Source organism: Choloepus didactylus, chromosome 7 (assembly GCF_015220235.1).
Source record: "Choloepus didactylus isolate mChoDid1 chromosome 7, mChoDid1.pri, whole genome shotgun sequence".
Taxonomy (NCBI): Eukaryota; Metazoa; Chordata; class Mammalia; order Pilosa; family Megalonychidae; genus Choloepus; species Choloepus didactylus.
Window position 1 is genome coordinate 143,945,538 of NC_051313.1, and position 25,488 is coordinate 143,971,025.

A 25,488-nucleotide genomic window follows, 5' to 3' on the forward strand; every position below is an offset into this window, starting at 1 on the left:
AGTGGTTTGACTGGACTTGAGTAAACTTTAACCAGGTCTGCGGCCCATGTTGGAAGTCCACTATTCCCAAAGGAAAAAGAGCAGTCAGATCTGTCTCCTTCTGATAACTGGACTAACGAAATTGGTTGTCTTAACAGAATCAACCCAATTCTTCTTCAGTTCAACCGTACCAGGAACCAGAATATTGAGAAAATTGACAAATAGCTTCCAAATTTCATGTTGGTCATTGTTTTTTCCTTTTCTGGACTGGAGTGAAGCAAAACAGGGTTCTCTTTTAATTTGAAGATCTGAGTATATTGTGCAATTGTCTGATCATGATTTATGTTTTACACACTGACTGTAAAGTTAAACATTTTCCTTCCTACAGCTATCAAGAGTTAATTACCTGACTGGAAAATACTGCTGGCCACGTCATTATGACTACTTTGCATTTAGACAATGCATTCACCACCTGCACCATTTATCTAAAAGAGCAGTGGGTGGCTAGAGCACAGAAGTTTCCGTTTTTTCCCTTACCTCTCTTCGTCCTGCCTTCATCTCCACACCCTTTGATTCCTCTCCCCATTCCTGATTTAAGATTTGTAGTGGAGTGCAGGAGTGCTTTCACCATCTGTTCTTCCTGTTGAAAACCCAAGTCAGTGCTTCACATTCATGCTGAAAAGGCAGAGAGTGGTGGGAAGGAGGACCGAGAGGATCACTCTATATGTATATTCACCCTGAAAGAAATCTATAGGATCAGATATAGTTGTGTCAGTACTGTTATTAACATTTGCATACATATCCACAAGCAAAAATCTCGGGAATCCCACCGAGATGTGTGTAACTTTCTCCTTTCGTGAAATAACCTGAATTTCCCCTGCATTTATTTCCATTTCCGGGAGCTTTGAAAAATTTCATAACCAGAAGTCAAGTTGTTAACAGTTTCCTAGTGTATTTCTCAAGGATTTTGCAGGAGTGTTATAAAAAGCACATATTTCCTCTAACAGATGTGAGATGTAAAATTGTTGGTTGCTAAACTTAGGGATGTTCATGAAAGCAAAACATATTATATAATGTGTGCAAACATACATATGGCTATATGTTAACTTTCTCCAAATTGCATAATTTCTCTCTAAATTAAGGGCAGATAATTTTGTTTAGAAGTATGGCTTTCTGGCAATGCAACATAGTTTATTACCTCTCTCTAAATTGGTTCAAATTTACTTGAGTGCCTGTTCTATACTCCTAATGATAATGTTAAAGAAAGAAACATCAAACCATAATCATTTTACTTACCTAATTTATTTGTAGGTAATCTTTTAATTTTTTAAAATTAAAAATTTAATTGTTAAATTTTTGCTCTTTTAGTACAAAACAACACGCAAAATGAAGAAATGTGCAAAATTACTAATACACACATGCTATATGGCAATCAACATATCTAAATGAAAATTGAAAACCTTATCAAATGTGTCCATGCTTCCATAACTTCTGATGTTATCAAAGGTTTGAGTATTTAAGTAGAGGTCAGAGTTTACATTTTTACATGAACCAGCTCCATTTCTTACCAAAAAGTAGGAACTATGGAGGGATCAAGTAAGATCATTTAATTTTACCATTTGGAAAGCCAACTCGTGTTATATCGTTTCCATCTTGTGTACAAAAGTTACCATTTTTCACGAGACACAAATCTTTGACTTTTTGACTTTTTTGGGGGTGGAGGGGGTTTTATGGTGGAATATGTGATATTACAGAGCTACATACACAACCTCCGGCATGCTTTCATTAAGTCTAAAAGAAGGCATCACCTTCTAAGGCAAAATGAAACTTGTATTTTGGGTAAGATGTCCATTTTACTGAGACCCAGGTTTTTTTTAATGTTCTCTCCTAAAGATATGGTGACTAAAATCACAGTCATCAAGGCACAACTTATTTGGAGTTCTAAGCTTCAAATACACAGGAGAATGACTGGATCATCCAATATGACCTAATTTTATGACCCCACTCCGTCATGCCAACTTTCCATACTTGTAAACAGAATGCAAATTTGAGCGAGGAAAGAAAAACCCACTCAAGAGCTGTTAAAAGTGTACTGTGCAGTAAATCTATCTGCCATTGTGTAATTATAAAAACATAAACAAATCCACTATAAGGACATTCATATCAGATTCATATCAGACCTAATTTCATGCTGAACTATTATAATGCAATTAACAGCCTCATATTCCTGTTTTAATTACACTCTCTTGTGAAATATGTGGCATTTGAACTTGTCCCTGCCTGTTTCTTCTACTGTAGAATTACCGTCCTTAACTTGTTTTTCTGCTGAATGATGAATTGCATTTGCCGATTACTGTACACTGGCCAGGCATGTTGAGGGTTCTTCTAAGTTTCTGTGCCTCCAGATCAGGATCAGCTTTAGCTCCTCAGATGTGTCCTATATGTGTAGTCTCCGGACTCACTTTCTCTTTAGATTTATTAACTCAAACTGGGCTCTCCTAGAAATGAAGGGACAGATTTGATTGGCTCAATGGAAGAGATTTCAGATGACAGGAGAGTGAATTTGTGGAGCTAACTTCAGTTTATGTTGGGGACAATAGGTGCCTTCAGACCTGCCACTGTGCAGAAATCCTGGGTGAACTCCAATTTTCCATGGATACTATTTAGTCTGCCAAATATTTTAACTGTCATTCACTAAAAAACAGAGAAAAGAGCCACCTCTGAAAATTCAGTTTGTAGAAAAAATCATATTCTGCTTCCTTCTTTTTATCCCTCCATCTTCCCTAAGCAGATAGGTCCAAATTGTCAGTTGGTTGCCTTCACACACTTTCAACCTCCTCCCTTTGGATCGCCTTCATGGCCTGAGATAAAATTAAATGGGAAATATTCCATGTGAACATTTAAGCTTGGTGATCAAATATCACAGAGAAGTTGGCTTAGCAGCTTGATCCTCCACAGCCAATTTTAAGGAAATGGATTTCAAGGTCAAGAAAACAGGATTGTAGGGAAACATGTTCACCCACATGGATTGGCCAGAAATGAGCTAGAGGACTTAAGGGAAATTGAGCGGTGATTTACTCATCACTCCCCACCTCTCTGTCCATCCTCTGATCAGCTCCTCTTCAAATTTAGTCCTTGTAATAAAATACCTGTATTCCTCCTTTTTGCCTTGCCCTACTTTCTTAACCCTAGGGAGCAGTTGAGGAAGTTTTCAAAGCTAAGCATCCCCAATTGCTTCAGGCTGTCTTCGGTTGTAAATCAGAATATTAAGCAATTACCCGTAGGGTAGGGTGTTTTTATGGCAACTGTGAGAATGCTCAATATATCAGCCGGTAACTGAAATACTCTCAAACTATTTCAAGTGAAGTTCTAGGAGTCCTTTTTCCTCATTTCCTGTGGCTCTCTCCATTGTTCTTTCCAAAAGGAGATGCATATTTATAAAGCAATAGGATAGGATTTAACTTGATCCACACACCTCGTTGTTCTTAAATGTTTTGACTCTCTTAATAATCCTGAGTAATGCCAGCTAGAAATTCTGGAAATGGCCACAACTGCTTTAATATTGAAACTTTATGTTCCCAAGACAGGAGGGAAAAAGTCCTGCAAGGATATTTTCTAGTTAATCTTCAGTTCATAGACAAAGAACCTTGAGAACTATCTATGGGATAGTAGAATTGAATACCTTCAGTGATTTGGATGCTGCCTCTATTTCTTCTTTCCATGACACACTGCCCATTAATCCATTTGAGTCTAGGAGGGTGTTGGCAACATTCCCACCCAGACTAAATAAGTGGAAAAATCTTGCTCTTGATACTTCCCAATGAGCACTTAGCTGAAGGGGAAATTCAGCATCTACAATCATGTTCAAACACATCCACATTTTGTAACCATACCTCGATCTACAAAGATGATCGTGTAAAATGTGATGATACATTTTACTACATGGTGAATAGAAAGACCATGGGCTTTAGAGCCAGAATGACCCAGATTCAAATATCAGAAGTTGCCTGATTATTGGTGGAGGTCTGGGGACGCTAAATGTGTCATACCCCTTTTTCCCCACCTAAGCTATATAAGAAAATTATGAAAGAGACACAGGAACCAGACCAAAGAAAATAAAAAAATATCAGCCTCACTATGGGATAAAACTGTCTGAAAGATGTGGTTCTAGATCGGCAGCCAAGTAGACTTGCTAATCCATCACTCCATAAGGAAAGAAGACTTGCCTACAGACCATACTGGAAAATGCAAGACTGTGCTCTAAAGAGGCCTGTCCTTGCTAGAACTAGAGTAAGGATGGGTTGAGAATGTGGGTATTTCCTTGAGGCAGCCTGGCTCCAAAAAATGAGAAGAAGGGAGCAAGGTGAGCCCATTTAATTTCTTGTTTCAAATTCACCAGTGAAGCTTAAAGAGAGGGTGAGGAATATAGGGAAATTGGAGGTCGATGAATAAGGATCGTCTCTTAGTAAATGTCACATAACTGGGTCTTTGGGCAAGTTGCTTATCATTTCCAAGCCTGTTTCCGTGTCTATAAAATGGGACTGATAATACCAACTGACAGAGTTTCACAGATTAAATAAATTATATATAAACATATGTGTATGTGTGTTTGCATGTGTGTAGTATTAACTGTATTCCTTAAGGAGTAATTGGCCATTAAACAATGCCCACTCACTCTCCAGTCTACTCGCCCCTTTCCTCCTAGACATTTGTCAGTCAAAGATGTCTTTGAGCAGAAGGCAATTCACCCCTGCCTTTCCTAGGATTAGGAGTGATCAAAAAAGCAGAGGAAGAAGGAAGCACATATCAAAATGAATAAGAATTTTTTTTTTAATCTACTCTGCAGAGTTAACTGCCTAAATTTTCAAGGTCTGTTTCTCTTAGAAAGGAATCAACTTGTAAAGCAAGAGTTACTGAGTTTCAGACAATGTGTCCATCTCCTTTTCCTGAAAATGCACAAATGATGTCCTGGGGAAAACATGGATTTGTTTCATGTTGCATTTACCAAACAGAGAAGCTTACATCCATCCAGACAACCAAGAGCTGCCCTCTAACTCCTGTCACACTTGCACTACAGGAAACGACTGGAGACCCCCTTGTTGGTTCTCCATGACATAGCAAACCCGTTCCCATTTTTCTTTTACTCTATCTTGCCTGAAGTTAAACCTTTCACTTCCAGAGCCTGGCAAACATCAGTGGATGGGTTCACCCTAAATGAGAGACATATATAAAGCCCAAGAGCTACTTGGCCTTGAGCTGTGTGCCCAGAATGAGGAGATAGGAGGCCTGATCCTACGTCTATGAACAGACTTCCTAAGGGGCTGGGAGAGCAGCCTTGTCCCCATCTACTTCTTGATTTAACCTGGGCATTTGCATGTTTTTTAATGGCCACTCCAGCCTCTTGTGCATGGGAAGAATGATATGAACTGATTTATGTTTCCATAGTTGCTACCATACCACATTTTGACATTTTGACCTAATTTAATGATTTTCTCCTTTACACACATCCAAATGTGAATTGATTATTGTCCCTCTCCAAATCCATTTCAATGGTATAGCTGGACCTTGGGTGTCCCATGCTTGTTTCCCCTGAACCGTCTCTTTTACTAACATCTCCCATCTAGCTTATAACCAAACCCCGCTGATTCTCAGAAAATAATCATTGACTCCATCTCCAATCCAGTTGCCACTGCCCAAATGCAAGGTCTCATGATCCATTTTTGCTGAGATAGTCTCCTGTCTCTCAGCCCTTGCACCTGCCCTCCATGATGCCTTTGGCTCAGTTTCTCTAAAACTCAGGTCAGGTCAAACCTCTCTTCTACCCAGAACTCTCTAGCAGCTTCCCACCTTTATGAATTACATTAGAAATATCTTTGCTCAGTCTGCGGAGTCTTCGCAATACCAAATGACATTTCCAGCCTCACATTGTGGTATTCACACCTCATCTACAATTGAGCCCCTTGTCCCATGGTTGGCCTTTGACCCCACCGTGAACTTTCACATCTCAGTGCCTTTCCTAGGACTGCATCTGCAGCACTGTTGATGCTTTTCTGACCTATTGAAATACACTTGGTAAGGTTCCTTCTGCCCACTCATCACAATCAAGCTTGTTTTAATTTAAATACATGCCAGTCTCGTATTGCAAATTCCTGCTGGATTCTTAGTTCCTGATGCTTGTTTCTATCTCCTCAAAAGTCTGACATCAAGTGACTCCACAGTAAACATTTGTTTTTAATCTTATTAAACCTTGATCATTCTTCTTCGTGCCATTTCAAGACACTTGCTACTTCTTTACATGCCCATCCATATTTTAATCACACCTTTTAATTTTCATAAGAAAAGTCATAAGAAAAGTCACCTTACAATAAAACCTGGGGGTTTATTGTAAGTTATCAGCTTGAATTAAATAGTAATTGGCCAGAATTTTCTTTCCTATGATTAAATCTTTCCATGTTTCTGAGGATTTTTAAGTATTGGTGAATCATCTTAGAGGGAGTTAACTGTGGAGCACATTTTTGATATGTAACTTCTGCAAAAGCAAATGAATGTTTTCTACCTCAACAAGAGCCAAAATCCACAGAAATCTTTCCTTTATCTACTGTAATGACTGGAATCTGTTAATACAGAAACTGAGAATTTTAGAAAGCATCTAACTCAGTTGTTGTTGTAGGAAAAGATAACAAAGATATCTGGAGACAAGAAGATCCACTGGCTTTGAACAAATTTTGGAGTGATATGGTCTAATATTTATCACTAATATTTTAAATAACCAATAGAAGACTGCCTCTTCAACTTATTCATAATTCAATTAACATTACTGAAGGTCCCATAGGGTCACACTGTATTAGGCAATGAAATCATTACCTGACAAATCCTAACAGAAAGTCAAGTCTGTCCAGTAAATACAGAAGTCTGGATTGTCATAAAGAAAAAATAGTGGGTAAATACATACAGCATGCATAAATCTTGCTTTGTGCACTGCAGTAAAATGTGTCATCAATGTACTTTGTCTACTGAGTTGGTGATGGCAGAGGTTTGGCAGTTAACACAGTGCAAGTAAGGAGAAGAGAGCAGATTCCTTTGGATGGGAAAGCACAAAAACCCATTCACAAAACCATCAATAAGCATTTTTTTTAATCAACACTGTCATTGTCACAGCCTGCTTGATCTTCCTACTTTGGGTTAATATGAGAGCCAATTACAGCTTCATCTGTGTAGAATTAACTTTATGGAGCACACACCAGGGATTTGTCTATCTTCGCTATTTAGATATATGTCATAAAAATATGCATGGATTGGAGTGCAAGCACTGCAGATGGCAGAGACTTTCAGATTTATTGTAAAATCATTTAAAATCGGTTATGCTCTTGCCAGAAGTTAATTAATTTTTTTTTTCTGTTCTTTTTGGGGTGGGGGTGGGGTGGGGGGGCTTTGTTTCTCACTAGGTGGCAGTGCATGATTACATCTGGAAAAGCCATGGAGTGGAGTCTGGTGTCTCCAGCTGTGACCTCCCTCGTCATAATGAAATTTCTACTTCTGCACTTGGTCCAGAAGATTCGACTTCTCATGTGTCTGTTTATACCATTTATCCCAGTGGGTTCCAAGAACTATACCGCCATTTTCTCAGACTCCCAGCTGGTGCCATTGTTGAGGTAGGTATATATGAAAACATTTTAATGCAAATGCTATGTATATTCTAGTGCATGAAAGTAGGTGTGTGGTATTTTATATGATATATATATATATATATATAATTTGATTTCAAAGTCTTCAAAATTACTTTGCAAGCATATTGTAACTAATTTTTCTAATACCATAGTGGAGTTCAAGATATATTTTAGTTTTTTCTTGAGGAAACCAAGTTACCATATAAAGAAAAAAAGTTTTTGTGCATAGCTATGTGGGAGAGAGGCAGGAAATCAACCTGTGAAATAATTTAGGATTCTGCCTAAATTAACAAGGTTAGTCAAGTTAACAGTTTTTAACATCAGCAAGTTGATGAAAAAGGGTTCTGAGTCCATGAATACTTCAATAACACAGTTTAGCTCACAGCCCTTTACTTAAATGATCTCACGCAAAAAGAATGAGATGGTGTCATTCATTTCTTTATCATGAAAAAAAATCTTAACTATTAAAGAAAAGTCTCCATCCCTAAATCTTTAAAAACTTTTTTAAAGTAGCATTTGGCAAAGTTCTTGTAGTAATCTTTCATCCTAAAATGTCTTTAGGTGGGTTGAATTTGAGTTTTTAAAAACAAACAAAAAACTCACGTTCTGCAATATTCTCAGGATCTGAACTTGACGGTGCGTTGAAATCTGGCACTTTTTCCTTCAGGAAGGCTGAAGGAGTGTTGTTTCTAATTATTTGGTGGAAATGAAGGATGGAGGAGATGGTAAATTAGGCTCCCTGCTCTTGCTGGTATGCAAATCACTTAACAGTGGCCCGATCCTATTTGGTAAGAATTTGTGAAGAGTAAGAATTTCTCTTCCCACCACATCTTCTCTATAGACATGAGCCACTGTCATTTTTGTTATGAAGTCAACATAAGTGTGTCTTCAAATCCCTTTCAATGTAAACCTTGAAAAAATTCCAAATTGTTTAGCTTCCAATCTTGTAGATAGGGGCATATCCTATCTAATGGTCTAGCTCCCAACATTTTTTAGAGAGTTCACTGGCTCCATAGACATTACTCAGGAAAGCACATATGTGCCCAGAGACTCCCCATCAGATCGCCCTCCTCTCTCCTTTACCAAGGTGTAATGCAAGAGGGAACTGCATATCTTGTACCGGGCAGCAGGTAGGAAGATAATGACCCTATCAAGTGTAATTATTTGGAGCTTGGGTCACAGGCACCTTTTGGCATTTCTGCATATGATCCTTTTCAGACATCTGAAACATCTGCATTAGGAACCTCCTTGCTGAACAAAACAGCCACATCTTCATTTTTTTTTTTTTTATATTTGCATAGGCATGTGCTTAAACCTGTTTGCACACTATGCACTGTTATAACATGAAAAGCCAGGAGCCCAGGGATGTGTGTCCATATGCCACAGAATATCTTCTGTAGAATGGAGAGCCCAGATGTGAGATGGCACAGCCCCCAAAGCCAAGCAGTCATCGAACCTTTGGAGTCATGGCTCCATGTCACTTATTCATTTGTTCCATAACCTTGGCTTAGTCATTTCCCACTACTCTGCCTATTTCTTCATCTGTAAAACTGGGTTATGAATACGTACACCACCTCCCTCTTAGGGATTTGGGCAGATTAATGAGATAACATCTATAAACGACTTTGAGCTCTTTAAAAATAAAGGTGCAATGGAGATTGCCTAGTATTATGGATCACGCACAGGTAAACTCACTCAACTTGTAAACATTTTTTCCAAGCACTAATAGTAATATTATACTAATAATAAACTCATTTCTGGAAGAATTGAGCATTGTAGCAATAGGTATTTTTGACCTGACTGTTCATTGCCTGGTTTCCATGCCACTGCATTGTATCACACGATACAAATGGTGGACCTGCCCCTGGATAAAGAGGAAGGGGCACTGGTAAGAGCGTGTGCCCGGTTGAAAGTCTAGCAAATGTTAAATTGGCTTTCCCCTTTTTCAGCTCCCAGCACATGCAAAGGATTTGATGTGTCTGCCTGTTCTTAGTGTGCAGTTCAGTCTCAACCCATTCTTCATGCTTTGGTTGACAAGTTCCTGCTCTATAAAATCTATGAAATCCTATTCAAACAGACCCATCCCCTTTGCACCTTCTCTAATGCAAATTAGACTTACCACGAGTAAAAGATCTACTATTTAGCCTTTCTCAATTGGTTTCCTGTGTTAAATTGTGGCTCTTATAAGGCAAGAACAATAAAACAGCCCCAGAGCAAATTGGGGCTTACGCAAATTTTCTTTCAATAGCCTGTCCGGCTATTTGAAATATTTCCTATTTTCTTTGTCGTATGCCTCTCCTCACCCCTTACAGGTAATGCCACATCTATGATTGGCCTTTTGAGCTATAAAACCTGCAATGGGAAAGGATTTGAGACTTGTTATTTGTGACTTGACTGATGAATTAAATCCATGTATTATCTTTCCCAAAGATACAGGCATTGATATCAGCACATGGTAGAAATCATTCTAGTCACAAGTTAGAGCCCTGTTAAATACAAAATGAATTTAGCTAACTAGATGCCCTATTTAAAATCTTGCAGGAACAGAGTTCATGTTGGAGGGGTGAAGCAAGATTTCATCCGTTTTTGGTTTAAATTGATTGACATGATCTAATTGGTAAATAAAATAGGCCCAGAGACACATACCTGTTTCTCCCCATAACAGAATATCCAACCAATGTGCTGTATGTATCTTACAGGTATTATTTAGAGGGCCAAAGCCATTTCCTAAATATAGGACCCCTTACTTTACATAATGTGGGATGGACAGGAAAGGATCTCAATGGTGCCTAATTGCTAATCATGTAGCATGATTCAGAATCCAGAAATTCAATGCAATCTAATAGATTTCTTTGAGCATCTACTATGCACCTAGTATAGAGATAAGGAATTCTAGGGCTGAAGTTAACTTTAAACCAAGTAGGTGACCATTTATGAGCCATAATTTTAAAACTTTAAGAAATGTTCCTTTAATCTAGAACATAGGTACCTGTTTCTAGGCCTATTTTATTTACCAATTAGATCATGGCAATCAATTCAAACCAAAAACAGATGAAATCTTGCCTCACCCCTCCAACATGAACTCTGTTCCTGCAAGATTTTAAATAGGGTATCTAGTTATCTAAATTCATTTTGCATTTAACAGGGCTCTAACTTGTGACTAGAGTGATTTCAAAGCCTCTCATAATTCTGACATGAAATATAGGTCACGTATTATCTTGTTCCTTTTTTTTCTCAATAAAACCCTAGCAAATCGAGTTTGAAGAGATTTATTTTTCAAGTTTTTGTTTTTGTGGAAAGCTATGCTTTTAGAAGAGAATGATTTCTGCACTGAAGAGGTCAGATTTCAAGAGCATAAATTCTGAAATAGAGATGGTATTAAAAACAATCTTTCCTGTGAATTTTTGTTTGGGCTATTACATTTTTTTTTCATCCAGGCTTGTGACACAAGATGCCACAGCCCTTACAGTATTTTATGTAAGCCTTTGCCTTTGGGGAAAAAAAAAAAAAAAATCCCCTCCACAGCTTGTCAGGGATGGTCATTGGTCCATTCCTTAATTCTATTTTACCAGCCCCTCTGGGCTCCATGAATGCCATATACACTTCAGAGCTACGCTTTGTCTCTTTGTTCGGTAGGTAGGGATAGCTCGAGGTATTCAGTAAGAACAAAGTTACTCTGAAGTTGCCGTGCTACAAAACCTAGAAACCCAGGCAAGAATGGTGCAGATTCATCAAGTAACAAATAAGCTTCCCAATCCCAGGGTATCAGTCGCAATTAAGAAAGTCCTTGGAGCATTCATTGGGGCGGAATGGGAAAACGGGGTTTTGTCATTAGAGGCAGTGTCGCCTGGTGGCCTGGGCGGAGAACCGGGAGTCAGGAACTCGGAGACAGAAGCAGGCGCACCTGCTGTGCGGCTTTAGGCAAGCAGCTGGGTCTCCCGAGGACAGGCTCACCTACTTTGTATCTCCCATCTGAAGAGCTCCTTACCCAGGGCCAGGGGATGCACAGCAGGAGGCCTGGTTCCTTGTCTGCAAAATGAGAATATTAATACTTGCCTAAATAACAGATTAACCAATTAGGGGTTGTTAAGTGCTCTGCTGATAGAAAGCAGCAGGAGGAGAAAGGGGAAAACGAAAAACCGAAACACAATTTTATGATGAAATGCGTTTTAATCAGACTCTTGATTTTTCTTCTGCTCATGGAATTGAGGGACCACATGGTGCAAAGAGCAGGTATAGAGAGACGACTTCAGACTTTTTATGCTCAATGAGAAGAGAGCATATTAAGTTACCTGTAAACTGCAAGTCTGCACGAAGATTTGAATCAATGTAGGGGGAAGGAGGAAACCATTTTGTCCTTCAAGGAATGAATGCACTGCAGGGCAAAACCTTGTAAAAAAAAAACTGAGCATTTTTCAGATTTAACTCTGCCATTTTAATGTGCTTCAGAAAAGATAATTAATATATTTGGAAATTCCCATAGCTATCTTTTACCATGGCCAATTTGCAGGGTGTGTTTGTGTGTGAAATATGCACCAAACTGTAGAAGAGGAAATCAATCAATAGAAAAATACCAGAAAGTTGGCCTATAGAAAACATTCATTAAACGTATGCAAATTGTTGATGATATCTTGTAATGATATCAATTAAAGGGACGGAATTACTCCATCAATTTTTCCTTTTGTTGAAAATCACTGCTCATGGGAAAGAGCACAGTTGCCCTTGTATTTCCTATCATGCAGCATTTTAAGCTGGTCTAAAGAAAAATTTTGGAATTTATTGATTTAGGCATTTGGAAGCAAGTCACATTTTCTTTCCCAAATTTAAAAAATTCAGAATATACGCTTTGTATGTAACACCTACATGAGAAGTTGCGGCACATCTTTGGTCACATTTGCTTATCTACTAATGAAGAAAATGTACATTATAAAAGAAGCAGTAATAGTAATGGTTATAGTATTGCATAAAATATTGCCAAAAAGATTAATTTCACTATTATCTTTTGCTTCTGGTGTTTTCAGATTCAAACATAACAGTTGCCACTTTTATTGAATTTTTGTTGTTATTGTGTGTTTTATAAAGAAGGTCCTAATAATATTTTGTCTTTTCCTGTCACTAAGAATGATATGATTAAACGTTTCAGTAAAATTGTCAAAGGTCATCATTTCCTTATATTTAAAACTTGGACCTTATTATAATCAGCATATTAAAAGAAACAGAATATATGAGCAAGGAGGAATTCAAGTAGTTATCAGACTAGAATTAGAATATAATGTCACTTATAAGATATTTCTGTAATACCAGCTCGAAAAGTCTTAGATAGACATATGTAACAATCATTTACATGCATATAGGAATTTACCCCCTTTTAAAACTTATTTGACAAAATTATTATTTGTATATATGTGTGTCAAAAGGAGTGATTTTATTTGTCTATAATAATTAGGTCAGTGCAACTTGCTATGAAAAGATTTGCTTTTCACAAAACTAGGGAGGAAGATTCTCAACTCAGGCTTCTATCATTTTTACATGTATCTTTGGTAATCTGGAAGAGGAAAAATTATACAGTTCTTTTAAGCCAATCATTGTATAATTTAAAAATAAATACAACAGATTCAGATATATTTTCTTGAAATACAGTGATTTACTTTTTAAAAGCTGAATATTTCAAAGATATTGTGAGAGTTTCAAAAATATTACTTAACTTATAATGACTAAATTAATTTTAATATAGCTATGTTCAGTTTCCTTAGAAAAACATGAGCTATTCTTATTTCATTCATTTTGTACTAGATGTGATTTTAGAAACACATTAGAGATTCTGCATTGTTTTAAAAATAACTAATATTGTCCAAGCTTATAAATTGTTCAGTTTCTCTACACTTCATTTGTACTTGTAGTTTGAAATAATCATTTGTTAATAATTCCCACTTTTTAGAAACCTCATATTTTTATTTATGTTTACTGAATCAGAAAAAGAATGATCAGATCAGCTACCTGTTTTTTGAAAATACTCTTACACATAAAATAATTTTCAGCATTTTACATTTCCTTTCCATCTCCAAATAATTGTCAATTATGAAAGCTGTAGAAAATAATGGCCCTATTATTGAATGCATATAACTATCAGAAATAATACATATATATATATGTATATGATGTATTGTATAAAGAAAACTTTCATAATATATGAAGTCATAGGAAATAATTTAAAAGGTATATTAAAGATAAAGAAGCAGTTTAAAAAATAAGCCTTGGCATATTAACTAAAATGCATGGTTAAATGTCTAGCAGAAACATTGTAGAGGTGAAATCTTTATTGTATTATTGGTAAAGATTGAAACATTTTACCTTGAATAAAAATGTTTTCTTTTACTTCCATACATGTTTCTTTCTCATTTAATTGGATTTTGGAAATAGTTTCTTAATGAGTGAATTTCTAAATATGAAAACATTTTTGTGCTTCTTTTCCTATATTAATCTTGTTAATATAATATTTGGAAAATTTTTAAGTTTTGACATTATAAATATATTTGACATCCATGTATCCCAAAGTCAATACTTGAATTGAACATTTTCAGAACGTGCCATGATGTTGCTATTCAGTGATTTTTATCTTAACTCCATTTGATAAGGCTGCCTAATACTGATTTCTTTAAAGGTCAAAGAAAATTCACTCATGATAAAAAATTAAGTAAAATAATTCTAAGTATAATTATTTCTTCTTACACTTCTCATATACATAAATATTATGAAAATATTTTGGTGTATTCCATAATTGTATCAATATTGATCTAAGAACTATATGTAAATATATTTATTTCTTCTCCCTAAGAATCTATAGATAGTCTTAGTTCCTCCATTTTTAGTTTATGGAACAATTCTTCCATAATAAGCAGAACAAATTATTTGATACTAATATGATAAAATAATATAAAAACCAGTTGCTCAGAATCAGTTATTTTTACATATTCACGTCGTATAAATCATTTTTAATCTCACTGACATTGTCTAAAACACTGACATCAAATCATGTAAGTGCATTTTATGGGCAATATCACATACAGTATGCTGAGTGACACTTAAAAGGAATGAAATAAAAACAACAACAGTACCTTATTTTCCGAAGCAATCTTGACGCTAATGCTAAACTACAGCTTGGAAACATCTAGCATTTTTACCTTTATGAGAAAAGGCTTTTTACATATTTAACATAATTCCTGGGAAAATAAACTGGAATTATGTATAAAGATATGTACACTGTAACCAAAGGGCATTTATATTCCTCTGTAGAATACTTACAATGATTTTATTGCCATTTTGTGTCATTTTCTAAAGGATATAAAATACAGCCAGTAAACAAACTAGACTTTAGATTTAAGGTGACAGCTGTTCCTTCAGAAGCAATATTCAGATATTTAATCTTAAGAACATTGAATATTTTACAACTGGGTAAAGTACACTTTTGCAAAAATGAAAGGACTGTGGCTTTGGTGTGTAATTTTCCCAGCTGGTGAGGAGAGGCAAGGCCACAACTACCAGAGTATAAATCCAAACGTCAGCGATTAGTTTATTTACCCTTTCTAGGAAATTAACTTAAGTGCTCTACTTTTTAAAACACAAAACATCCTTTCTCTGAAATGACGTTCCTTCAACCTATAACTCAGTTCTAGCTCTATTTTTGAAATCTACAGTTTTAATCTAATTTTAATAGACCTCCTCCCCTAATTCAGATTGCTCTGCTTCAGGTGTAGCAATCTGAATTCCATTCAGGAGGAAAAAAATCCATTTCATTTGAGAACCATAATGAGTTCCCCACATATCGCTGCGTTGCTGCAGTCACTGAGTTAGTGTGATGTGTACTCTATAGTAAGTGGGCAAACTAAATCAGAATTTGTTTCAAGAATGCTCTTTCTATCTTTTCTTTCTTCTTCCCCCTCCTCCTTGCCTTATTTTTAATGGCTTTGCACTGAAGCTTTATTAGTTTTGTGCGCTTTTTGGAGGCTGGATATGATCCCATCACACCAGCAAGATTGTAAATAAAGACACTTTTACTTTTCCCATTTGACACTTAAGGATATACCTCCCTTATTAGCAGGCAATTCACTCCCTCTTTCTTCAGGTTTGTTTTAGCCCACAAAATTTCTAAGAAATCCAGGGTCATCCTGGAACTTACTTGTGCTGTAAGTTCACTGCTGTGGGTGTCACCGTGGAAAGCCATCTCTGCACAGCCTGAAAGAGCCTTGTCTGTCACTGCAGAAATCACTTGCTACTCACATTACCTGGCACTGCCACCGTGATGTCCCACGCTTGCAATCTGTGAGTGCGCAATCATAAACTACTGACAACACAGTGACGGGGCCCTGATCAGCTTTCATCTCAGCCGTGTCATACGCCAAAGCTTGTTTTCCTCCCAAAACTTGAAGGTCATAAATCTAATCTTGAATATCTACAGGGATTGGGCAGGTAAATTAGCTGGGTGAAGCTGGCTAGCCTAAAGTCCATTTGCAAGCAGGTATGTGAGAGATGAGAACCATCACCTGCTGCACCTGCTGTCTAAGGAGAGCAGCTGCTATCAGACCCAACCCCAAGTTCACATGAGAATGTGGGCTCAGTGTGACCAGATCTTCATTTTTTGAAAAAGAGAAATGAGAAATCTTGATTGTGTCAGGCATTTCTTAATTTTTATAAGTCCATTCAATCGTTTAAAATGTTGAGGGCAAAACAAAGCATATTTGTGTCTGTAAGCTAAATAGAGACTTCAGGTCATATTAGGGGTTTATTTGCTTCCTGCTGAAGAATTCCTTTTAAGAGTTGTTTCAGTGAGGGGTATATGGGGAAAACTTTAAAAAATTCTCAGAATGTGTTTATATTTGCCTTCAGTTCAAATGGGGGATAGAATCCCAAATGGATAGTTATTTTCCCTCAGCACTTTGAATATATTAATCCATTGTAGTCCAACAGCTGTTGTTACCCAATGAGAAGTCTGTATTGCTTTGATTTGTTATCCTAGGGTAGCCAAATAATCTTTACTCACTGAGAGCTTGTTGGTTTGTATTTTTGTCCTTGTGATTTTACAGGTGCGCTTTGACCTATACATGTGAGAGTTTCTTTTTAGTTACTCTGCAAAGAACTTGATTCAATTATTCAGCTTAAGGATATATGCCTTTCTAAATTCTGGAAAATCTCAGCCTTTATTCCTTTATCTGTTATCTGACCATTCATTCTCTTGTTTTGGAACTCCTTTTGGAATTTTTGGTTTCTAGACTCTGTGCTTCTGAATTCTCTTTTAGGTTCTCTCTCTCTCTCTCTCTCTCTCTCTCTCTCTCTCTCTCTCTCTTTGTCTCTCTCTAGCTCTCAGCAACGTTCTGAGTGATTTCCTTAGATTGGACTTCCAAATCACTAGTTCTCTCTTTAGCTCTGCCTAATGAATTAATTAGCTCACCTATTGAGTGGTATGTAAATCTGTGTGATTTTTCATAATGGCTTTTTTTTTCTTCATAGATTCTGTTTCTTCCTTTAACTGTTTGAAAATTTAAGCGTATTTAATGTCCGTTTCAACTTTCTCCTGAAGTTTTTGCCTTTGAGGTCATCTTCAGTGGGGGTTACATTCCTGGGAAGATTTATACATTCTCTGGCATATGAAATGTCATGGTGGGGGACTTTCACATTTGTGTTTGCCTGGGAATTGTTATTTTGGGACTGATTTTTGTTTGAAACTGCTCTGCTATGATTTTCTGCATTGTATGGACCTGCCCTGTATGTGGAGATGCTGAGGTTTCTCTGGAACTGTTTCTACTCATATCTAAGATCAAACAGCTGAACTTCTTTCTTGGGCTAATAGATGTGATTTTTCTCTTCCTAGTTCATGGAGATGATTGCTACTTCCTGGCTCATTTGCTTTGGCTTGGGGAGACCAGTTCTCCCATGTCTCATTCCTCCACTCTATAGTCAAGCAAACAAAAAATAATGTCTGATGCTTAACATGAATAATAAAGACACTCTTATTACTGGAGGATATTCCAGGAAGTTTAGAGGTTATATCCCAGGAACAGGGAGAATGGCCAGATCTCTCTTTAGGTGAGGCCAAATTTCTTACTACACAAGAGGAGAAGAGAAATCAGCCTGTAACTGGAAAGCCATGTGGACATCAAGAGTAATCTTACAGCTGCTCTTGTTTATTTTATTAAAGATGGGAGATATTATAGGTATTTTTATGCTAATAAGAGTAACCCAGCAGAGTGGAGGCAAAGTTCTCAGACTGGAAAGAGGAGACAATTCCAAAAGGAGACAAAATGAGATAGGACCTAAGGGACAAATGAAAAGATTTCCTCAGAAAGGAGCCTCTTTTTTCTCTTGGAAATAAAATGTATGAGATGTGGTGAGGAAGGGCTGAAGGGTTGAAGAAAGAGTGGGTGTGGGGGTATGAAATAGTCTTCTCTGAAACTGAGAGATAGATGGGTTCTTTATATCTTTGATTAAATTTATTCCTAGATAGTTGCTCTTTTAGTTGCTATTGTAAATAGATTTTTTTCCTGATTTCCTCCTTAGATTGCATATTACTATGTATAGAAACATTACTGATTTTTTTCATCTTAGCCTTGTATCCTGCCACTTTGCTGAATATGTTTAGTAGCTCTAGTACCTTTGTTGTCAATTTTTTGGGACTTTCTGTATATAGGATCAAGTCACCTGCAAATAGTGGAAATTTTACTTCTTCCATTCAAATATTGATGCCTTTTATTTCTTTTTCTTGCCTACCTGTTCTGGCTAGAACTTTCAGTACAATGTTGAATAACAGTGGTGACAGTGGGTATCCTTATCTTGTTCCAGATCTTAAAGGGAAAGTTTTCAGTCTTTCACCATTGAGAACAATGTTAGCTATGGGCTTTTCGTATATGCCCTTTATCACATTGAGGAAGTTTCCTTCTATTCCTATTTTTCTAAGTGTTTTTATCAAGAAAGCATGCTGGATTTTGTCAGATGCTTTTTTCTGCGTCAATTGAGATGATCATATGGTTTTTTCCCTTCAACTTGTTAATGTTACAGTAATAGATTTTCTTATGTTGAATCAGTCTGGCATACCTGGGATAAAACCAGCTTGATTATGGTGTATAATTTTTTTTAATGTGCTTTTGGATTTGATTTACAGGTATTTTGTTGAGGAGTTTTGTATCTGTATTCAAAAGAGAAATCAATCTGCAATTTTCTTTTTCCTTTTTCTATTTCTTTTGTTTTTCTTTCTTTCTTTTTTTTTTTTTTTTTTTTGAAGTATCCTCATCTGGCTTTGATATTGGGGTGATGTTGGCCTCATAGAATGAGTTAGGTAGTGTTCCATTCTATTAAATATTTTTGGAAGAGTTTGAGCAGGATTGGCATTATTTCTTCTTGGAATGATTGGTAAAATTCACCTGTGAATCATGGGCTTTTCTTTATTGCGAGGTTTCTGATGACTGATTCAATCTCTTTCCTTATAACGGGTCTGCTGAGATCTTCTATTTCTTTTAGAGTCAGTTTAGTTGATGTGTTTCTAGGTATTTGTCCATTTCATCTAGGTTGTCTAATTTGTTGGTATACAATTGTCCACAGTATCCTCTTATGATGTTTTGTATTTCTGAGGGGTCATTAGTAGTGTACCCCCTGTAGTGTCTGATTTTATTTGTTTGCATCTTCTCTATTTTTTTTTCTTTTTCAGTCTAGCTAAGGGTTTCTCAATTTTATTGATCTTTTCAAAGAACCAAATTTTGGTTTTGTTAATTCTCTGTGTTTTTTTTTTTTTTTTCTCTCAATTTCATATATTTCTGCTCTAATATTTGTCATTTTTTCCTTCTGCTTGCTTTGGGATTAGTTTGCTATTCTTTTTCCAGTTCTGCCAGGTATACAGTTAGGTCTCTGATTTTAGCTCTTTCTTTTTTAATGTAGGTGTTTAGTGCTCTAAACTTCCCTCTCAGCACTGCTTTTCTGCATCCCATAAGTTTTGATATATTGTGTTCTTTTCTTCATTCCTCTCAAGATATTTACTGATCTCCCTTGCAATTTCTTCTTTGCCCCACTGATATTTAAAAGTGTGTTAACTTCCATATATTTGTGGATTTTCAAATTATTTGCCTGTTTTGATTTCAAGCTTCATTCCATTATAGTCAGAGAAAATGCTTGTATAATTTCAATCTTTTTAAATGTATTGAGACTTGTTTTGTCAGCCAACATGTGGTCTATCCTGGATCCATGTGCCCTTGAGAAGAATGTCCATCCTTCTGTTTTGGGGTGCAGTGTTCTGTATATGTCTGTTAGATCTAGTTCATCTATCATATTATTCAAGTTCTCTGTTTCCTTATTGATCTTCTTTCTATGTGCTCATGGTATACTGAAGTCTCCAACTATTATTGTAAAGGTGTCTATTTCTTCCTTCCGTTTTGCCAGTGTTTGCCTCATGTATTTTGGGACACCATGGTTAGGTGCAAAATTTTGATGTTTGTTATTTCTTCTTGGTGGATTTCCCCTTTTATTAATACATAATGTCCTTTTTTGTCTCTTATTTATAACAGCTTTTGACTTAAAGTCTCTTTTGTCAGATATTAGTATAGCTATCCCAGCTCTTTTATGGTTACTATTTGTATAGAATATCTTTTTTCATCCTTTTACTTTCAATTTATTTGTGTCTTTGGGTCTAAGGTGGGTCTCTTGTAAGCAACATATATTTGGTTCAACTTTTTTTGGTCCATTCTGCCAATTTGTGTCTTTTGATTGGGGAGTTTAATCCATTAACATCCAATGTTATTACTGTGAAGTCAGTACTTACTTCAACCATTGTGCCCTTTGGTTATATATATATTTGGTGTATATATATATTTGCCTTTCTTGTCCTTTATTGCAACATCCTTTTCTGTATAGTTCATCTTTTGGGATGTATCTGAATGATTCCTTTCTCATTTCTCTTTCTGTATATATTTTAAATACTTTCTTTGTGGTTACCCTGGAGTGTATATCACACAACTGTTAGGTCTGAGTTGTTCAGGAATCCACACAATGCAATGAGTCAAAGTTTAAGTATAAAGTTTAAGATTTATTAGAGGAAGAAAGCAGGTGGGAGCCAGCGAAAAGAAAGAAAGAAAGATAATGGCTCCAGCTCTCTATCCGAGAGCAGCATTTTTTAACGTAAAAAGGGTGCCTGCTGTGGTGTTCTGTGCCTCGATTGGGTAAGTGCTTATCTAGTTTTGGGCTGATTGGTTGGTAGAGTTCTGAGACAATGTTCTTTTTTAGGAAAGCAGCTGCATTATCTCACTAGGGAGAGCAGGCCTTTTTGGTTGTTCATCTTATGGGCATTTCTGACCTTGCCTTACCCATCTTTGAGGTGCCACTGTGGCTGGAACAGCCTTGAACAGCTTTGAAGAGCCTTCATTCTTTAGTTTATGGGGCACCTGTTTCCTTGTGAGATAAGGTGCGGGGCCCCTGGGTTAGAAACTCCTTCTACATGTTAGTTTCTTCTTCTGGGATCTAACAACAACCTACATCTTTAAACTGCTAATTTGAAAACATACCAACTTAGCTTCAATAGCATACACTTTCCTTTCTCTCCTATCTCTCTGTTTCCCCTCTTTATGTTTCTGTACCACTTTACTGCTTCATATTTTGCATGTCCATTATCAGGAAATATGCCTTTTTCTTGTCCAATTGTATTTTAACTCTTACAGGAAATAAATAGTGGAGTTGTATATTGAGAATACAATACTATTGGGTTTTGTGTTTACCCTCAAAGTTACCCTTACTGATGCTCTTCATTTCTTCACACAACATAGGAGAGCCTGTCTTTTCCTTTCAAGTTGCAGAATTCTTGTTAGTAATTCTTGCTGATGATCTACCCAAGCAGAAATCCCATCAGTAAAGACATACTACTGCCCTGTGATTCATTTCCTAGAAGATAAAATGATGATCAAGGTTGTTTCTCTCAATATAATTCTCATGAACAAAGAAAGATTGTAAGTGATAGAAAACTTAGGAGAAAGTAACCGTGTCAGATTGGAATTCGTAATTTTGGTGATAGCTGAGCGCCACCCAATTTGTTCATTGATATTAGGAATGTGCATTTCAGAAGTTCGGAGAATGATTGGCATGATGGACCACATGAGTGTCCAGAAAGGAAGGTTATCTGAAGAGGCAAGGAAAAGTTCTGAAATTGTTATTCTCTCATTTTCAGGTAGTCTTGAAGAGAAAGAAGAGAAGCCATCTAAATAAATGCTGTGTGCACAGAAAATTTTCTAACAAACATAGGATTTAGTAGATCATATTCAAAGATGTAGGAAAAGGGCCTATGTAAAAATAAATATAAGAGATTGTTAAGAGGAATGACAGGGAAGCAAATAAATGAAAAGGTGATGGAAGTCCAGTGGAGGAAGTAGACTCTAAGAAGGACTGGCTGGAGAGATTCAATGGGAAAGGAAAAATCAAGGTGTCCCAGGATATCCATTTTTCTCAAACTATTTAGTTGCATATGTAAAAAATCTTACCTATTTCTGCTTAATAACAAAAGGTATCTTTTAACTCTTAACTCATATAAATGGGAATTATTATAGATATTCTGATGAGATGGCTGAATTCAGAAGTTCAAAGGATATTATCAAATCAGTTAATCAATTTTTCTCTCTCTTTTCTCTTTGTCCTTCTCTGCTCCCATCATATTTTTATGTATTAGCTTCATTCTTGGGCATATTTTCTTCACATGGTAGGGTAGCTCTAGGCTTTTATCACTCTTCGTACTATCATGGAAGGAGATTTTCTTTCTCTAGTATCCCAGTTGATACCTCTCTCAATTTTCCCACCCTGGAGAACTGCTTATGTCCTGGATCATGAGACTTTCTGATTGGCTACCTACCTGATTTATAGCCCTATTCAGAGATGCTAGAGTAGTTGTAGAAAGAGAAAATGGCTGCTATTACCAGAAGAAGAGGTTGTCAGAAAAGCAGGATGACCTCTTTTCTATCCAGGGAAATACATTGCTTGACAATTTAGATGTTGTAGTGACTTCTTGCCTTTCTCGTCTGGATAGCCTTCAGTTAAAGATGCCATACGGTTCTGGGGGAAAACAATTCTTCAGTGGATTGCTTAAAAATATTAGATACCTTCAAGATGTAGACAGAACATATGAAGTCAGTGAAATTGGTGATTATTATAACAGCCTAGGCATAAACCCAAACTGTGTGTGACATGAAAAACAGGATGTTGGCATGGTTGCTAGTTGTGCTCAAAGATAATTTGCCTTTGTATACACAGAGAGCTTCTCTAGGGACAATGAGTTCTTACAAAAGGGAATGCTGTCCTGTGTTTTCCCTCCACAGTTTTTATTTTCTATGATTTCATCACACAAAAGTTATTAACAGCAGAAAAGAATATCCCAGTCTTGGATTAGATTTTGACATTTTTTATTTCAGTAGAATTAAGAGAATTCATTTTTTTCAAATGTATTTAAGTTGCTAATTATGACCCTGTGTTCTATATTAGTAAATGTATTCATACAATTTCTACTTTATGTTTTTGGTTGGGTTGTTATAAAGTTATTGTAAAGGTCAGAAATGGAACTGAACCATAAAACCTAAATTGTAAGCTGCTGTTAAACTGTAGGTTTAAGATAACAGTGTGGCATGCTGGGGGATTTTCAATCTATAATACCAGTGGGAAAGATAGGAAAAAATAACGCTTCTGCTCATTTCACCTAAATACTTCTTTTAAACATCATAAGTAATATGTTCCCATTTGATCATCCCTTTTCAGGTGTTTGGTGATATCAGTGCCATAAATTTTATCCACGGGGACGTGATCACAGCTATTCAGGAACACATAAATGAAATGAACACTGTATCAGGAGACTCCTTTGATATTAAACCAAGAGAAATGAAAAGAATCCATTAAAATGGAAAGGTATTTTTCACCACTGATAAAATATTGAAGTTATTGCTGAATATGAATATAAATCTGAATGCCACCCATGACCACTTCTTTATTCTTGTCCTAAAGCTCCACCATGGTACACAAGGCATGGTGAGAAGACTAAGTCCACTTTCCTTTATAACTTTACTGCCTTATAATGTCAATAGCATGACAATGTTACATGTCAATACATGTCAATAAAATGTCAATACATGTTACTAAATGTCAATAACAGGTCTTGAAAAGAACAGCTGACAGCCATGATCACTTCAATTATGTTTTCTGAGAGAATAGAAACCATCTTCATCTTTGTTAGCTTAGGAAGAGCTACTTGGCTACTCTGGGATTTTAAGAAGAGTGTGATGCTGTTCTAACATTCTTTTATAGTAAGACCCTTTCATTGGGAGGAAATAAAGGATGAGATTAGAAGATGATATGAACAAGTCTAGGTAAATTCCCTGTCCTAGAAGGAAAAATAATGGGGAAAATTAAGCCACAACCAAAAAAATCAAGTTACTTAAATGAGTTTATCTATAGAACATATATTTTTTATTCTAAGGTAACAACAATCAATCCCAAACTTGGTTGCTCAGATTTGGACTTTGTGCATTCACATCAACTTTTTCTAAAGAGATTAAAGAAGCATACCCCACTTTCCAATGCTTGTATAAGCAGTTTCTCTTAACTCCCTTTCTTTCCTCAATTTCAACTGAAGGCTTGGAGTGGGATTTACAATCACATATGGACAATGAATCATCAGAGAATCAATGGGTTGTAAAAAATCATTAAGAATCCTTCATTCTCATTATAGAGCAATAAATACACTGGCTATCTAGACCCTCTGACCTTATGTCTGCACCTTTAAGGAAGGGCAAACTAGTATTTTTTGAGCCATATCTCTCAAACTGAAAGTATTGTTCAATACAAATATCAAATAGTGGTTATATAGGGCTGGGGAAGAATAGAGGGGTTGAGAGATGACTGCTGAGGGGTTGAGGGTTTTTCTTTTTTGGAGAATGAAAGTGTTCTAAAATTGATTGTGGTGATGAATGCACAATTCTGTAAATATACAGACTGTACACTTTGGATGGATTGTATGTTGTGTGAATATATCTTAATGAAACTGCTTTTAAAAAACTAATACCTGTAATTAAGCAACACATGAACACAACCCCGTCCTGGTGACTTTTTTCCTTCCCCAGCTTTAATCATTATCTAACTATTATGACAACTTCAGTCTAACATAGAGAAGTTTGCATTAAGATTGCACTTGGGGTTCCCTCTGTTGGCAGAAATTAGTTCATGTATATATTGTCTCTATATTTTCATCCTCTATGGCTATTATTGAAGGCAGATCCACATACATTAATACTTCTGTCAACAAATCTTTTCAAAAATGAATAAACCTTCAGAACATGTTTAAATAGTTTAAATTATCTCACCTCTTAACCTCAGGCAAATGCAATCTTCCTTCTAGATGATACTTAAATTATCATTACTTCTGATTTCTTCCCTTCCTCATCTCCACTCTGCAAACATAGTTAATCACTGAGTACTCACTTCCACTTTCACTTATGGATTTTTATTCTAATGATTAATGACACTTTTGCCTTGCTCATTAGAGTCTGAGTTACCTGTGGACAGATAACTTATCTGCTTATTAGCATATCATAGAATAGTGCTTGGCACTATGCAGGGACCTGGTAAATATTTGTTGTTGGAAAGATGGCACAGAGGAGAGGTAGGCGTAAAATTGGGGCCAGGTCTTTATTTTGTTCCCATTTATGATATAAAGAAGAAGGCAAAGTAAGTGAGGATGGGCTGATAGATTAATGCAAATTCAATTATAGATCTGTATCAGCTCAAATATTATAAAATCTGCATGTATGTATCCTTTTGCATTTTAAGCTATATTTTCATG

General features: G+C 36.3%; 1 protein-coding gene across 1 annotated transcript in view; it reads left to right on the forward strand.

Annotated features, from left to right (window-relative positions):
• OFCC1 (orofacial cleft 1 candidate 1) overlaps positions 1 to 25,488 on the forward strand; it is a 332,335-nt gene that overhangs the window by 277,532 nt on the left and 29,315 nt on the right. The window contains 2 exon segments of the mRNA XM_037844751.1: positions 7,425 to 7,631; positions 23,412 to 23,558. Of these exon segments, the coding sequence (XP_037700679.1) occupies positions 7,425 to 7,631; positions 23,412 to 23,549 (345 nt within the window). The 3' untranslated portion in view covers positions 23,550 to 23,558.